The 13,841-nt window shown below is 41.2% G+C and overlaps 1 protein-coding gene across 2 annotated transcripts in view; it reads left to right on the forward strand.

The window, feature by feature from the left end:
- Positions 1-13,841, forward strand: part of dusp8a (dual specificity phosphatase 8a) — a 49,793-nt gene that overhangs the window by 18,857 nt on the left and 17,095 nt on the right. For both annotated transcript variants that reach the window (XM_066669090.1, XM_066669091.1), the window contains exon 3: positions 1,225-1,363. In XM_066669090.1, the coding sequence (XP_066525187.1) occupies positions 1,225-1,363 (139 nt within the window). The remainder of the gene's footprint in view (positions 1-1,224; positions 1,364-13,841) is intronic.

A 13,841-nucleotide genomic window follows, 5' to 3' on the forward strand; every position in this document is an offset into this window, starting at 1 on the left:
TTCCGGGTGCTCTGATACGTTGGGTGCTCTGATACGATGGTTTGGAGACTCAAGTGTCCATAGACGGTGTGTGAATGTGTGAGTGTGTGTCACCCTGTGAAGGACTGGCGCCCCCTCCAGGGTGTGTTCCTGCCTTGCGCCTAGTGATTCCGGTTAGGCTTATCTGAATTGGATAAGCGGTTACAGATAATGAATGAATGGTTGTTAGCAGCGTTAACTTTATGGCTTCAGCGCCAAACATTTGCCCAATGCCTCTACGACTTTAGCTATTTTTCTCTCCTAGTGACTTGTATTCATTCATCTATCCTTGCATTCTTCCTTTTTTCTGTTGGTTTCTCCTCCTCTGTGCTCCGTTATTGTGCATAGTGAGTGGAGAGCAGCTCTGGCTGATGGTCATGTGATTAAAAACTGCCTGACAACATGGAGTGCAGCCTCACTCAGCTCAGTGCTCATACTGCACAACACACACACACACACACACACAGACATGTTACACGCACAACTGCACGTAATGTGTATTTGGGCATATAAATTTTAAATTACAGTTATTTCACACACTGACACACTGCACTCAGTCACAAACCACTCCCTTATTCTACACTATACTACTGAATTACAGCAGAGAGACTGAGAGATGAACAAGGGTCTCTTCTCTAATGCTTGGATGTCTGACCCTCTATTATCTGAATCAGCAGGATAAATGGATATGGTTATATGTGTGTTTGTTTGCTTTTGTGTTTGTGGGTTTTTATTATACACCACTTGAACACAGCAGCTATTCTTCATATTGTGAGATGGTTTTGAAGACAAATGGCCCAATAGTAATATTATGGCAGAATTGTTTGGAATAAATTCCTTTTAAAGTTACTATTTTGGATATGCATTTTTTTTAAAACCTTAGAAAGCCTAAGAAAGGAGAGAAAGAGGTGCTAAAATTGATTGATTCATGGAACAATAGATATGTAGCTGTGTATGTATGTATGTAAATGTAATGATTATATAATAATAAATATGTTTGATAGATAGATGGTTAGATGGATCAATCAACCCCACAATAAACTGCGGGTTTCATATTGGCCTTCGACTGCATAGCAGCACCCAGGGAGTTAAACCGATCAATATTGCTTGTTCTCTGTCTAGCCCTTTGTATTTTTTCATGTTACTCATAGGACTAGGATGTGTCTTTTGCTGTAACTTGTGTGTGGTTTGTGTGTGTGTGCACAGGTTGATCTGGGCAGGAGACAGGAGGTAGTGGTGTATGACCAGAGCACGAAGGACGCTGGTCAGCTTTCCAAAGACGGCTTTGTCCACATTCTGCTGAGCAAGCTGGATGGAACCTTCCACAAAGTGTCTCTGCTTACAGGTGAAAACACTGCACTGCCCTTTAAATCTGTTCATGATCCGAGTCACAGTGCTGTTTGTGCTTTGTACAGACAGAGGGAGCTGTTTCCTTCGTCTCTCCCTGAGGTTTCTCGTACACTTTCTCTTTTCTTTGTCTCTTCTAATGATTTGCTTTTCTGTCTACTCCCAGCTTTCTTTCTGTTTTTTTTTTCTTTCTCTCACTCCATTTCTGCCCAGTGCTTTTTTTCCCCAGCTTTTCTTTCTCTCTCACTCCCTCTCTCTCTCTCTACTCAGACATTTTGCGCACAGTTTTCACACAATGGTGATTGCTTTGAGGCCTTGATAATTATTCCTAACATGCATTTGTCAGAGAGGGGTGTTCCTGTTCTCAGCTTTAACCCTCTATTAGTAGCACTGCACTGGTTAGATATTTCTCTCATGATGTCACTTGAGTCTATTAATACACGCTCTTAAATCTACACTGATTCAAAGGATCAGCAGATAGAAGTTTTCCAAATATAGGTTTTAATTTATTTTTTGAAATTTAATTGTACTTTATTTTTGAGATCATACAGGAATCTGAAAAGTTATTTTGGGACGTGTCAAACCTGTTACTTATTCTGTTCTGAATTAGGTACCCTGTGGTTCACAGGTATGCTTTGGCTTAGGTGTTAAGCTGCTTTGGAAAAATTTCAATTTAAAATGTGTTTAGTGAATATTGGTCCCCTGTTTATAAACAAAAAAAAGGTGTTTTATTAGGAGATCAGCTTAGGCTTAGAGCTCGAGTTACAGTTGTATTTATTGGTGTCATGTTGCAAATTGCCTGTGGTTTTAAATACACCAAATTTAACCAGGTTTCTTCTAGAAAAGCAAATCTGCCTAGCACTTATGCATAAAGACACTTGTCTTCCATCGCTTGTGCACTTGTATCAATCATTGCTCAACTATTCAGACATGTGAAGCTGTATGAAATTCTATAAAGCTTACAGCCAGTTTCCTCAGTGAAGATTTGAATTTTCTTTGCCTTCTCAAATCCTCCCTGCTCCAAATATGTCACAAATGAAAAGGAAGCCAAGAGCTGTTTCAGTCCGGATTTGGAAACATTTTTGAAAATGCCAACTGGCTCCTACAAATCTTTGATTAGGTCCCTTCACCCCACCCCACCTCATCAGTCTCAGTGTAGAGATTATGTTCTTCCAGGCCAGTCAAATATAATGATGCACTTGAGTTTTTTTTTTATCTGGTAAGCTTCCATGAAACTCTTCTTAATTTGTCACACTTAACACCCAGAGCCTCACGCTTTCTGTGCTCTGTTTCCATCTGTGGCAGAAGCAGCAGCCTGTGTTTTTCCCTACTGCGCTTTGCTTGTCTACATTAAGACATATTACAGAGCGGAATCACACTTATTCTGTTCTGATAGCTGCCGTTTCCACGACGACAGAGCGTGATAATCTCAAGAGGTGAGAACCAGTAGGCCAGGATAGGGCAGCACTGGAGCTTGTGGAAAAAATGAGGTCAATAGAAGTCACTGGTAGATTCAGTAGGCTTCCAGCTGTGGTTTTTTTTTTTTTGGGGGGGGGGGGGGGGGGGGGGGAGGGGTGGCCTGGTTTTAACCACTCTGAACTGGCTCAGCTCTGAGTTGAGGCCTATTCATGAGGAGGGAAGCCCCTGCTCTGTACAGGATCAGGATGTGCCTAAGCCAGTGGCCATTCATCTGCTCCAGGCCCCAGTGATCTTCTTCGCTCTGCGTGAGATTTGGAATGAACATGCTGATTTCATTAGGGCCATATTAAGGCCATTTGGATGACGAACACCTCTTTGCTTGTCTTTGATGTAAGCATGAAAGGGAAGCTGATGTAATGCTGGAGAATGGGTCCAGTTTAGTGCTTGTGTGTATTAGACTTGGTAGAGACCACACAGCTTTTTCTCACAGTTACAGCAGTGGTGTGCGTCAGTGACCACACTCTGTTAATCAGTTCTTTGTTCCTTTAGATGAACATGTTAAATCTCCTACGTACTGTAATACGACTTGTATTTTTAATGGGTAACCTCTAGCGCAGGGTTGCACGCATTCTGTCATCTGGATACATCCTATGAATGTCACCAAAAAATAAGAAGCAACTCAGAGACCTAAAGAAAGCTACAACAATCAGAAAGAAAACCCTAACTATAGCATAACCCTACACTTCTGCCTTAAGTTATTCTGATAGGGTGCACTCAGATGCCTAGTTTCCATGAAAGACTCAGTCAGAAAAGACAGGGGTGTGTCTTCAGTACAGATTTAAATTCGGAATTTGATCTTTTCTTTTGTTTTTTAAATTATTAAACCTCTAGCCGACATTTGGTATTGGACTTCTCTAGAATGTTTAGAGCTGTATGTATGGAACTGAATGCCGTGTCAGTACAGGACACAATCACACCTTTAAAATAGCTGAATTCACTAATTGGAGGGAGTGTCTGCATACATTTGGATATAGAGCATACTGCTTCCAATACTGCAGTTCTATTCTCTGCACAAGCATCATACTCTGAGGGGGAGAGCGATGATGAGAAAGAGCCAGTAAATGAGATTGACAGCGTGAAGAAAGGAATAATTATGTCCACTTTTGTCTTGCTGTCTGGGGGAGAGGATTTACTCTCAGCACTGTTATGTACATGCACATGCAGAAAAAAGGATTAGAACACACACATACACATTTGCCTTTGTGAACTCAATGTACAGCACACACACACACACACACTGGATGACCTGGTGTGTTTTGTTATGCAACAGTTCTCTGTCTCGTCTCAGTAGATGCAATTATGATGGTACTCTGAGCAGCGCGAGTATGATCCTGACTGAACACAAACTCTAAGGCATCAGGCTGGTCAACGTTACCCATATCAGGCAGCTGCTGGCATGCTTTTGTTTCACCAGCATTTGTTTAGAGAAGATAGGAGGCTGTTTATACACTAATGCTGAAACTCCCTCCAATGTATAAGAAATAAAAGGAGGAGATGAGGGAGGGACGTTCTCGGATTCTTTCTGGCTTAGATAGCATCACTGCAGGAAAGAGGGAACCAAATTACACATCATGGAGCTAACATCAGGGAATCCTGATGCTAATGAACCCTCCGCCCAGTGTCTGAAAATTGCAAAGCTCTCTATTTCACACTGATCATTCTATCCAACCACTCAACCCCCCCTACAAATCTTTGGTGATGCCCCCAAGCTTACCATTTACTTTTTTAATCTTTATCAAGTGATTAGACTACTGAGACGTACGTGAGAGCAGGGAAGGCACACTGGTCATATGTGTTATGGGGAGGTAGGACTCGAGTAGAGAACGTGATTTAACCCTTTCTGTACTTCTAGGTTAATGAGACATTAACAGATTTTTGAGCAAGAATATGAAACACTGGTTGAAATAACATCCAAAGTCCAGCTCAGTAACATTGTGTAAATCTTGTCCAAAAGTAATACTTGCTATGAAAGAATGCATTTGTGCCTGGAACATGGGCAGGTCAGTTTGCCTGAGTTTTGGTTTTTGCTTTTTAAAATTGTAAGGAATATAATATTGCAGTATAAACATTTTTCCAGAGTTTCAGACAGAGCTGACATTTGCTGTTTCTGCAGAGGTCTTGTGAAGTCTGTGCAGTTCTGTTCTTCTCCCTAGCTGCTGATAAGCTGAGCAGAAGCTGCGTGTGAACTTGTTCTGGCTGCCCCCAGTGGAATTGGCATGCTATTTCCTGCCTATGCCTGACTGATTTAAAAAAAAAAAAAATGCTGCTGCTGGTGGAATGCATCTCCCATGTTGCTCTCCTGTGTCTTGCTTTCTGCAGCATGGATTAATACACACACACACACACACACACACACACACTCTCTCACACACACACACTCTTACTCACATCCACACTGTGCACACAGGAGGTCACAATCCCAAGCTTTCACACTTCGCTCAAAAGGGATTTAATTAAATGTGGCTGACCTTCCACAGAGCTACAATATGTTTTGTGTGTATGTGTGCGTGTGTGCTGGTGTGTGTGTGTGTGTGTGTGTATGTGCGAGTGTGCAAGCTCATGCCTGTGGGTCACTGTGTGTTCGAGAGGGTGTAGATGCATGCAACCTACAGATGTGCAGTGATTAGAAACAATCTCCACCAGCCTGTTGCCATCTGCCTGTTTTTGTCTCTAGACAGCAGGTGCTGAAGTCCCTGTGTGTGTGTGTGTGCGTGTGCCAGTCTATTTACCGTGCCACATGGGCTGGTCATCTGCAACCTACTCCTGCTGTAGTGCCTGATGAGCCTTATGGCTATTGTTCCTGACCTTTGTCTGACCTTCTATAGGGTGATATGATCAGTACCTTTTAATCAGAATTTTCATTGGAAATTAAGATTTAAGAACTTGCAAGAAATGGTGGGCTCATTTTTAAAAAGGCATATTGTTATAGCAATTTATCTCTGTCCTGTCAGTGTGATATTTAGTCCCTTTTGTGCTTTTGAATCTAAAGCGAGGCGTGGTTGCATTACAATACGCCCCGATCCTGATCTCTTTCACCAAACCTGGTTAATAGTTAACAAAGAAAGAAGGGATGACGTCGACAGATGATGGAAGATTATGTTCGATTAAAGTTGAAAGCGGCCTTCTGCTTTGATGAGACAAAGTGAAAGGATGTAACTGGACCTGTCTTTCTCCTCCCTCTCTTTCACTCTTTCTCTCTCTTATGCCTCTCTCTCTCGCTCTCTCTCGCTCTCTCTCACACCCACTCTTTCTTTCATCCCCTCCCACTTCAGCTGAATTTAGAGATGAATGTAGTTTTGTGTCATTCTGCTAATCCTTTTATTCCAGCAGGCCCTTTCTCATAGACGACTGAGAGTGTGTGTATGAGGTAATGAAGGTGTGGTGGCACTCTCTACTGTAAAACAATGCATATGCTTCCTTCCCCACTGTAGTGATGTATATGAGAACCTGTGATAGATGACGTTCTCCCCCTGACCCTCAAGCTCAGCTCACTCCATCCATAATTTCTCTACCCAATGTGTTTATTGTCCACCCTACAAACGTCCCTACAGGCTTACCATGAAACGTATTATGGGTCACTGTCAGTCAAGTACAGCCCTGAGTGTTATGACATAAGGCTATTTTGGTTTAGATGAGCAATACAAGGAAATTATTTTTTTTTAACGACAGAAAAAACTTCATTATTTAATACAAGTAGTCAAAATCCCTTTAAAGGTTTTGTTTTCATTTTTGCTTCTTTTTTTTAGTAAGTTATATATTTAATTTAACTTACTATAATTTTTTTGCCCAGCCTTATCTTCTACACAAGACAAAATAAGAGTTTTACATTCTTTATAACTGAGTGTAACATCATCACAGTGCAGCCTATGATGTATAATTAATTATTTTTGATTTGGTTTGGGGTGGCACGGTGGCACCAGCTCCGGGGACCTGGTGGTTGTGGGTTCGAGTCCTGCTCCAAGTCACTGTCTGTGAGGAGTTGGTGTGTTCTCCCTGTGTCCATGTGGGTTTCCTCCGGGTGCTCCAGTTTCCTCCCACGGTCAAAAACAAAAAAATGCACATTGGTAGATGGGATGGCGACTCAAAAGTGTCCATAGGTGTGAGTGAATGTGTGAGTGTGTGTCACCCTGTGAACGACTGGCGCCCCCTTCAGGGTGTATTCCTGCCTTGCGCCCAGTGATTCCCCACGACCCTGAATTGGAAAAGCAGTTATAGACAATGAATGATTTTGTTTTTACACCATATGCTGTATATTATTGTATATATGTATACAAGCCTGTCTGAATCCCTTTTACAAGAGATGTTATCAGCATTAATTTCCTTTCACTACTTTTAGGCAGTGTGATAGTAGGTTAAAACCAAATGTATATTAATAAGGCAGTAGATATAGTTTTGAAATCTGATGATAATAATACATTATGTTTATATAGCGCTTTTAAACATCTCAAAGACACCTGAGACCCTGAAGCTGACTGTGCTTTTGGGTTTGCTTAAAGCAAACATAACTTTCCCCTTTCAGTCAGCTTAGTACAAATATTGGTCCAAAGTGTATGCTTTAGTTTTGCATTGAGACTCTTTCCCTGGCTTTGCACAGTGCACAGAATAGCTATATTTTTGTTTTAGATATTTTAACACCAGTTTCCCATCACCAGTACAAAGGAATATGAGTCAAGGTTCTCTATAATGAGCCTCTTCATATCACGCCACTATGAAGGATGTTGATCACAGTGATTAGAATATTGAATGGTGTAGATTGTCTTTTTACAAAGCTATGTTTTTATGTTTCACTCAGATGTGTGTAACAGGGAAACCACAGAAGCTCATTCACCTCTGTCTGTCTTATGTCTGTCCTTTCCCTTTGTATGTCTCCATTTCTGCCCAGTGCTGTACGAACCAATCAATGATTTCATTGAGAGGGAGCCACTGGTGCCTTTAGGGTGGTGAGGTAAGGTCCCAATGGGAGGGCCCATACTGCGTATTGTGAAAACACACACGCACACACACACACACTGCATCTCTGTGCGGAAAACACTGCTTTATTTTTAGTACGGCCCTCATCACATCTGGCACAGGCCGCCTACGTTTGCACCAGTTTTGCTCTCAACTGATTGCCCTTATACACACAAATATACTCACACATGTATTCACTCACTCTGTCTGCAAAGGTCAGCTGAATTATGACCTTTTTAAATGGTCCCCACACTGAACGTTTCACAATCTTTAAAACTCTTACTCTGGGCCCAGACTGCGAATTGTAACCTGATTTATACCAGTTTACCTCTTTTACAGCAATCAGGAGCTGAGTTGACAGGGTGAGCAATCTCTTTATGAGAAACAGGAACATAGTTTTCCTTGATCGTGTTCAGAAGCCTTTAGTTGTTTTTAAACATGTTTTATTGTGGGATAGAGCTCAGGTTTGCAAGAAGTAGTCAGTGAGAGAATTAGGAGAAATATAGAAGGTGGACCTCAGGGATAGAGAAGCCACTTGCCTTTTTATAAGACAAATGTAATGTTCCACATGTATGAACCCAGATGTTAAGGCACTCACTTTATAATTTCAAGTCATCTAGGAGACCATTAGGCTTGTTGTACAGAAGTTCTATAAAAGACTAGTGTTAAATATATGGCTCAAGTTTCCTTGCATGCGCACTACGGTGGTGTAGCATATTAACATACTTTGTGGCTGTGCATTTATACACTCAAAGGCACATTGTGGTGTACAGAAATGATGGCCAGTACTTGTCCTACATTTGCCCTTCTGTTTACTTGGCTTTAGCCTCTTCGTAGGCTCATAGGCCTCAAATTATATGTGTTATGTCAATTCCCAGAAACTACACGAGGAACTGAATAGATGTCTGATGCTGCCAAATTCCTTCAGCATGACGTGTACTCACCATTCTTTTCTCTTCCTCTCCTCTCCTCTCTTCTCCTCTCCTTTCTAAGCCTTTTCTTTTTTTCCTTCCTGCTCTTCTCTCCTCCTTCTTGAATTATGGGCTCTTTTTATTTCTCTGTCCTGTGAAGCTCAGCTCTTCCACTGAGGCAGGGCTCTCTTGGAGATGCCAGCTGTGATGTAGCTGGTGAAAACACACTGGCCTTTTTTTTCCCTTTCTAGGGCAAGGAGGGAAGCCTGGTGGAATCTGTGTGTTAATAGTTCTACTCCACTTTTGCAGTAGGAAAGTTGGCCCTATCACAGTGAGCTGTTCTGGCGCCTTTGAGAAATCTCTTCACTGCTTCAGACTGCCTTTTGTGTAAAAAGAGCTAGTGGAGATATATTATTTTAATGTTTTCAGAATGTAGTCAATGTGCTGGTCAGACTCATGTTTGTTTTATTCTACAGCATCACTCAAAGAGCCTTCTGTAGCAAGAGTGTAGACTTATTTTTCAGTTATTAATCTTTCACAATTTTTCCATTACTGTTTCATCATGATCAGGGCCACAGTGCCTGCCCAGAATCATTGAATGCAAGACCTGAACACACTGGTCAGGGTGCCAACACATCGCTGGGCATTGCACACTCACACAGTTATCCACACACATTGTGGACGCTATAGTGTAGAGAGTTGACCGGTATGTATTTTTGTGGGAGGATTCTGCAGCGACTGATAACAAACCATCATTCATTTGGGATTTTTAAAGAGACACTAGGTAAGATTTTAATTTTTGCTCCTGGGCCTCCCCCCTAGTGTCATTTAATTTCTACATCACTGTACTGAAATCAGTAAGGAGGAGGGAGGGAATGTGGTTTAATACCCTCCTCCAAAGGTTACACAATGCACTTTCTGCAATGCAGAGCCCAAAGAAGCAACAACAGAGGCTTTATTCTTCAAATGAAGAATTACAATAATTTTTGAAGCTTCAATTTTATGGTAAACATATTATGTAGTGTTCCATTTATGGAGAAAAACTCTAAAATCAAATATGCCACCCGTCAAAATATCAGTTTAATATATATATATTTATTTATTTTAGTGCTGGTTCTGAAGACATGTTCAGAGCTATTGCCGGGTCTGAGGGAACCTGTATTACCAAAAATGTTGTGGACACCTGCTCATTCAACATTATTTCTGATATGAAGTTTATAAATAGTTTGCTTCAGTTTGATGGCGTCTACTCCCTAACACTAGATATTTGAATATTTCTGAGCTGGTTTGATTGCATTTAGCCACAAGAACATAATGATGTCAGGTTTCTATTCTGGATGGTTATGCATACCAAACTCCATGCCAACTCATCTCAGAGGTATTACACAGAGCTTCATCACTCTAGTGAATGGAGTTTCTGCAGTTTTGAGTAGACTCATGATAAACGGGTCTACTCAGATAGGAATTATTGTTTGTTCTAAATGAAATACAGTGCTCCGTTTTTATTTTTGGGACATTGGTCAAATCAGTTAATGCTATAGACTAATATATTGCAGTAGGATTGCAGAGGGAATACTTTATTGGATTGTTTCTTTAATCAAGACAAGATCTTACTATGTTTGGTTTGGTACAAGTCTTGTTTACTTCTTTGTCCTAAAATTCGCATTAATAACAGTGGGGTGCCAGGAGGAGGGTGGTGGTAAATGAATCTTAAAACACTATGAATTCCAGGAAAAGTGCAGCAAAACACAGGAACACACTCTCTAACACTCATCCCAGCATTTGCTAACATACAGTGAGCTTTTGACGTAGCCCTGCACTCATTTCCTGATAAAGGCCGGAGATCTTTCCATTCCGTTCTAGGCTAAATTTGGATTTTCCAGCCTGGCCTAAGGCCCGTGTGAAGAATGCAGACTTTGTCATCATTTCAGAGTCTACAAGTCTTCTTCATAGCATTCCAGCCCCCCATAGCCCATCAGCCTCTCTGCCTGTACGTCCTCCCTGATGTGTAAATCTCTGGTGACTCCTCCGCTGCTCCACACCAGCCAAATGACATCATGACTCTCTAGGGTTACAGCAGGATCCTGCTGTCTCTTTGTTCTCATTCCTATCTCTCCATTATTTTATTTTCTCACTCTTTTTCTATTTCTCTGTCTTTCTCTCTTTCTCATTGTCTGTATTTTTTCTTTCATCTTTCTTGTGCTCTCTTTTTTCTCATTCACTTTTACTTTTTTCATCAACATTTCTTCTTCTTGCTCAATATTGCTCTCTCTCTCAGCTCACTGGATATCTCTCTGACTCTCAGCTCACTCGAGCTCACAGGATCTCTCCATCTCTCACTTAGCTCACTGGATATCTCTCTGGCTCTCAGCTGACTTGAGCTCACTGGATCTCTCTCTCTCTCAGCTCACTGGATATCTCTCTGACTCTCAGCTGACTTGAGCTCTCTCTCTCAGCTCACTGGATCTCTCTCTATCTCTTGCTTTCTCAGCTCACTGGATCTCTCTCTCTCTCTCTCTCAACTCACTGGATCTCTCTCTCGCTCTCTCTCTCTCAGCTCACTGGAGCTCTCACTTTCTCTCTAACAGCTTACTGGATCTCTCTCTCTCTCTCTACTCACTGGATATCTCTCTGACTCTCAGCTGACTTGAGCTCTCTCTCTTGCTCTCTCAGCTCCCTGGATCTCTCACTTTCTATCAGCTTACTGGATCTCTCTCGCTTTCTCTCTATCAGCTTACTGGACCTCTCTCTCAGCTCACTGGATCTCTCTCTCTCTCTCTCTCTCTCAGCTCTCAGCATCTCTTGATCTCTTTTAACTCTAGCTTAAGTCCACAGAAGCTGAACCCATAAAGAGGAGAGTTAATTAAGAGTCATTGCGGAAGTTGACCTTTTGCAGTGCCATTAGTTCAGTTAAATATTTGAGCAATCACTTTTAATGTGTTGAAGTCATAGCTCTTGCTTAACCCTGCACTGTGTGTTGCGTTGTGCTGTCATGGTGTGAAGTCCACACTCCTGTCATTATTACTTTTGTCTCAGTGTTGTCATCGTTCGGCTGCAAAACACACATGATCACTCTCCTCTCTGCACAGAGGTCCAACCATAGCAAATTTTAGCTTAGGAAGAGGATTGCCAGATTATTACATAGCAAATATGGGACAAAAATATCTTAAAGACTGATGAGACCATTCTGTATCAATTTACTGTAAATCATAAATCTTAAGTCTGTTATGACAACTGTCATAAACGTACATAAACCCCAGGAAGCGTGAGTTGACTGAAAATCTGCTTTAGTCATTTCACACTTGAAAGTGTTGTGTCAACAGCTGCTAGCTGGAGTAAGCCTTAAGTGATGTTTATGTAGCTTTATGTCAGATGTCTCAAAAGGCTTATGCAGTTGTTCTGTACATTTCTGAATGATGACCTATGGTACACTGATCTTTTCAACCATCGTTTGTCTTTCGTGTTTATTTTTATTTTTCACACTGACAAAAAAATTAGGTTTCATCATTTCAGATGGACGTGAATAAAATATTACATCAACACATCATTCCTAAATATTCTATATCAGGGGTCTAACGAAGAAGTAGGTGTCTAAGGTCTTTCTGTAGGAACACGATTCAGACTCAGACTGTGACACATCAGAGTGTCAGTGTGTAAGAGTGACCATTAATCACAGATATGGCAAAACTGAGGCCTCACTGCCTTGGGATCTGTATGACAGTATGTGCTGTTATTTGGAGTGCTAGTTTGACGTGAGATGTTGCAAAACTGTGCTGAACTAGGAACTGCTATTTTTGTTCAGTCTTACTTTTTTGGGTGGTAACTAAAAATGTCAGTTACATAGTACACTAATATGGCCTGAAGTCATCCATCATTTCTTTTGAAATCATGAGTATCACATGTATTTTCATTGCTGTAACATCTAGTCTTTTGGAAAGACATTGGATTTTTTTTTCTGTGTGAAACTGATGACATTCAGCCACAAGAGGCTTCCATATTGAATTATTAGTATAGGATCATAGATGCCACTTCATTAAATTGAGCTCCATCACTTCAGAGAACATAGTTCCACTGCTCTGCAGCCCAGTGCTGGGTGGACTTTATATCCCTATATTTCTAGTGATTGTCAGTACAGGTCCTCTGTCCTGTTTGATGTAGTTTTCTTCTCACTCCATCGCACACACACTTCAACTTCAGAAGGGGTTAGTTAATTAGCTTATTGGTTGTGTTTGAAGTAGTGAAGTGTCTAAAATATGCAGGGCAGTGGCCCTCCAGGACTAGGACTGAGAACCCCTGCTCTAGCTTATGCTTGGCTTTGAGCAGAGTCAAGCCAGCTGCTTATGTACTTGCATTTGTCCAGAGTGGGGTCACAAAGTAGTGTCTACAAACTTAATACAGAGTCACGGGCGGTGAGTCATGTGTGCGTAAACAGGGTAAGTCTGGCACCATGCTGATTGTTTGTACTATAAATATGACAAAGAACCATCAATACTGTATATTTGATGCCCATATCTGCTATTATGCCCTCCTTAATTTCCAATGCAGTCCTCTGGAGCTAAATGAATTCCCCATTATATAGTGTGGCAGGAAACAACTGGGGAGTCTCTAAAATCTATATTATATTCTCTCTGAATAACCCTCATATCTCCAATATTAATGTGTTGAATAAAATGGTTTAAATTGTAATGAAAAGTAATGGAAATACATGTTCATGTACTTTTGAATGATTTTATTATTGGTTCATACATCATGAAATACAGCAGCTGCCACATACAAAATTTGATGAAAGACATTTACAAATACAAAGGGGTTTATTCTAACATAGAAAATGATGTAGTTCTGATGAAGGTTAGAAGAGGCACATTCCGAATCAATGTGAAGTTTATTTCCAGAGAATTAAACCCAGATCTGAGTTCCACTCTCTGTGACGGTGGCAGGTTGGTGAAAGCTGATTTGAGAACAACGCTCGGTTTGACTGAGGTGTGGCTAATTAACACAGAGCTGATTGCAGTGAAGGAAGCAGGGGGTAATTCTGTTGTCAACTCCAGTTCATCTGTGCAGTGTCCTTCTAGTCATTAGTTTCCTACATGACAGACTGACCATCTGTCCCAGAGAGCTGTCAGCATGCCTGTCACA

This window comes from Hoplias malabaricus, chromosome 4, assembly GCF_029633855.1.
Source record: "Hoplias malabaricus isolate fHopMal1 chromosome 4, fHopMal1.hap1, whole genome shotgun sequence".
NCBI lineage: Eukaryota > Metazoa > Chordata > Actinopteri > Characiformes > Erythrinidae > Hoplias > Hoplias malabaricus.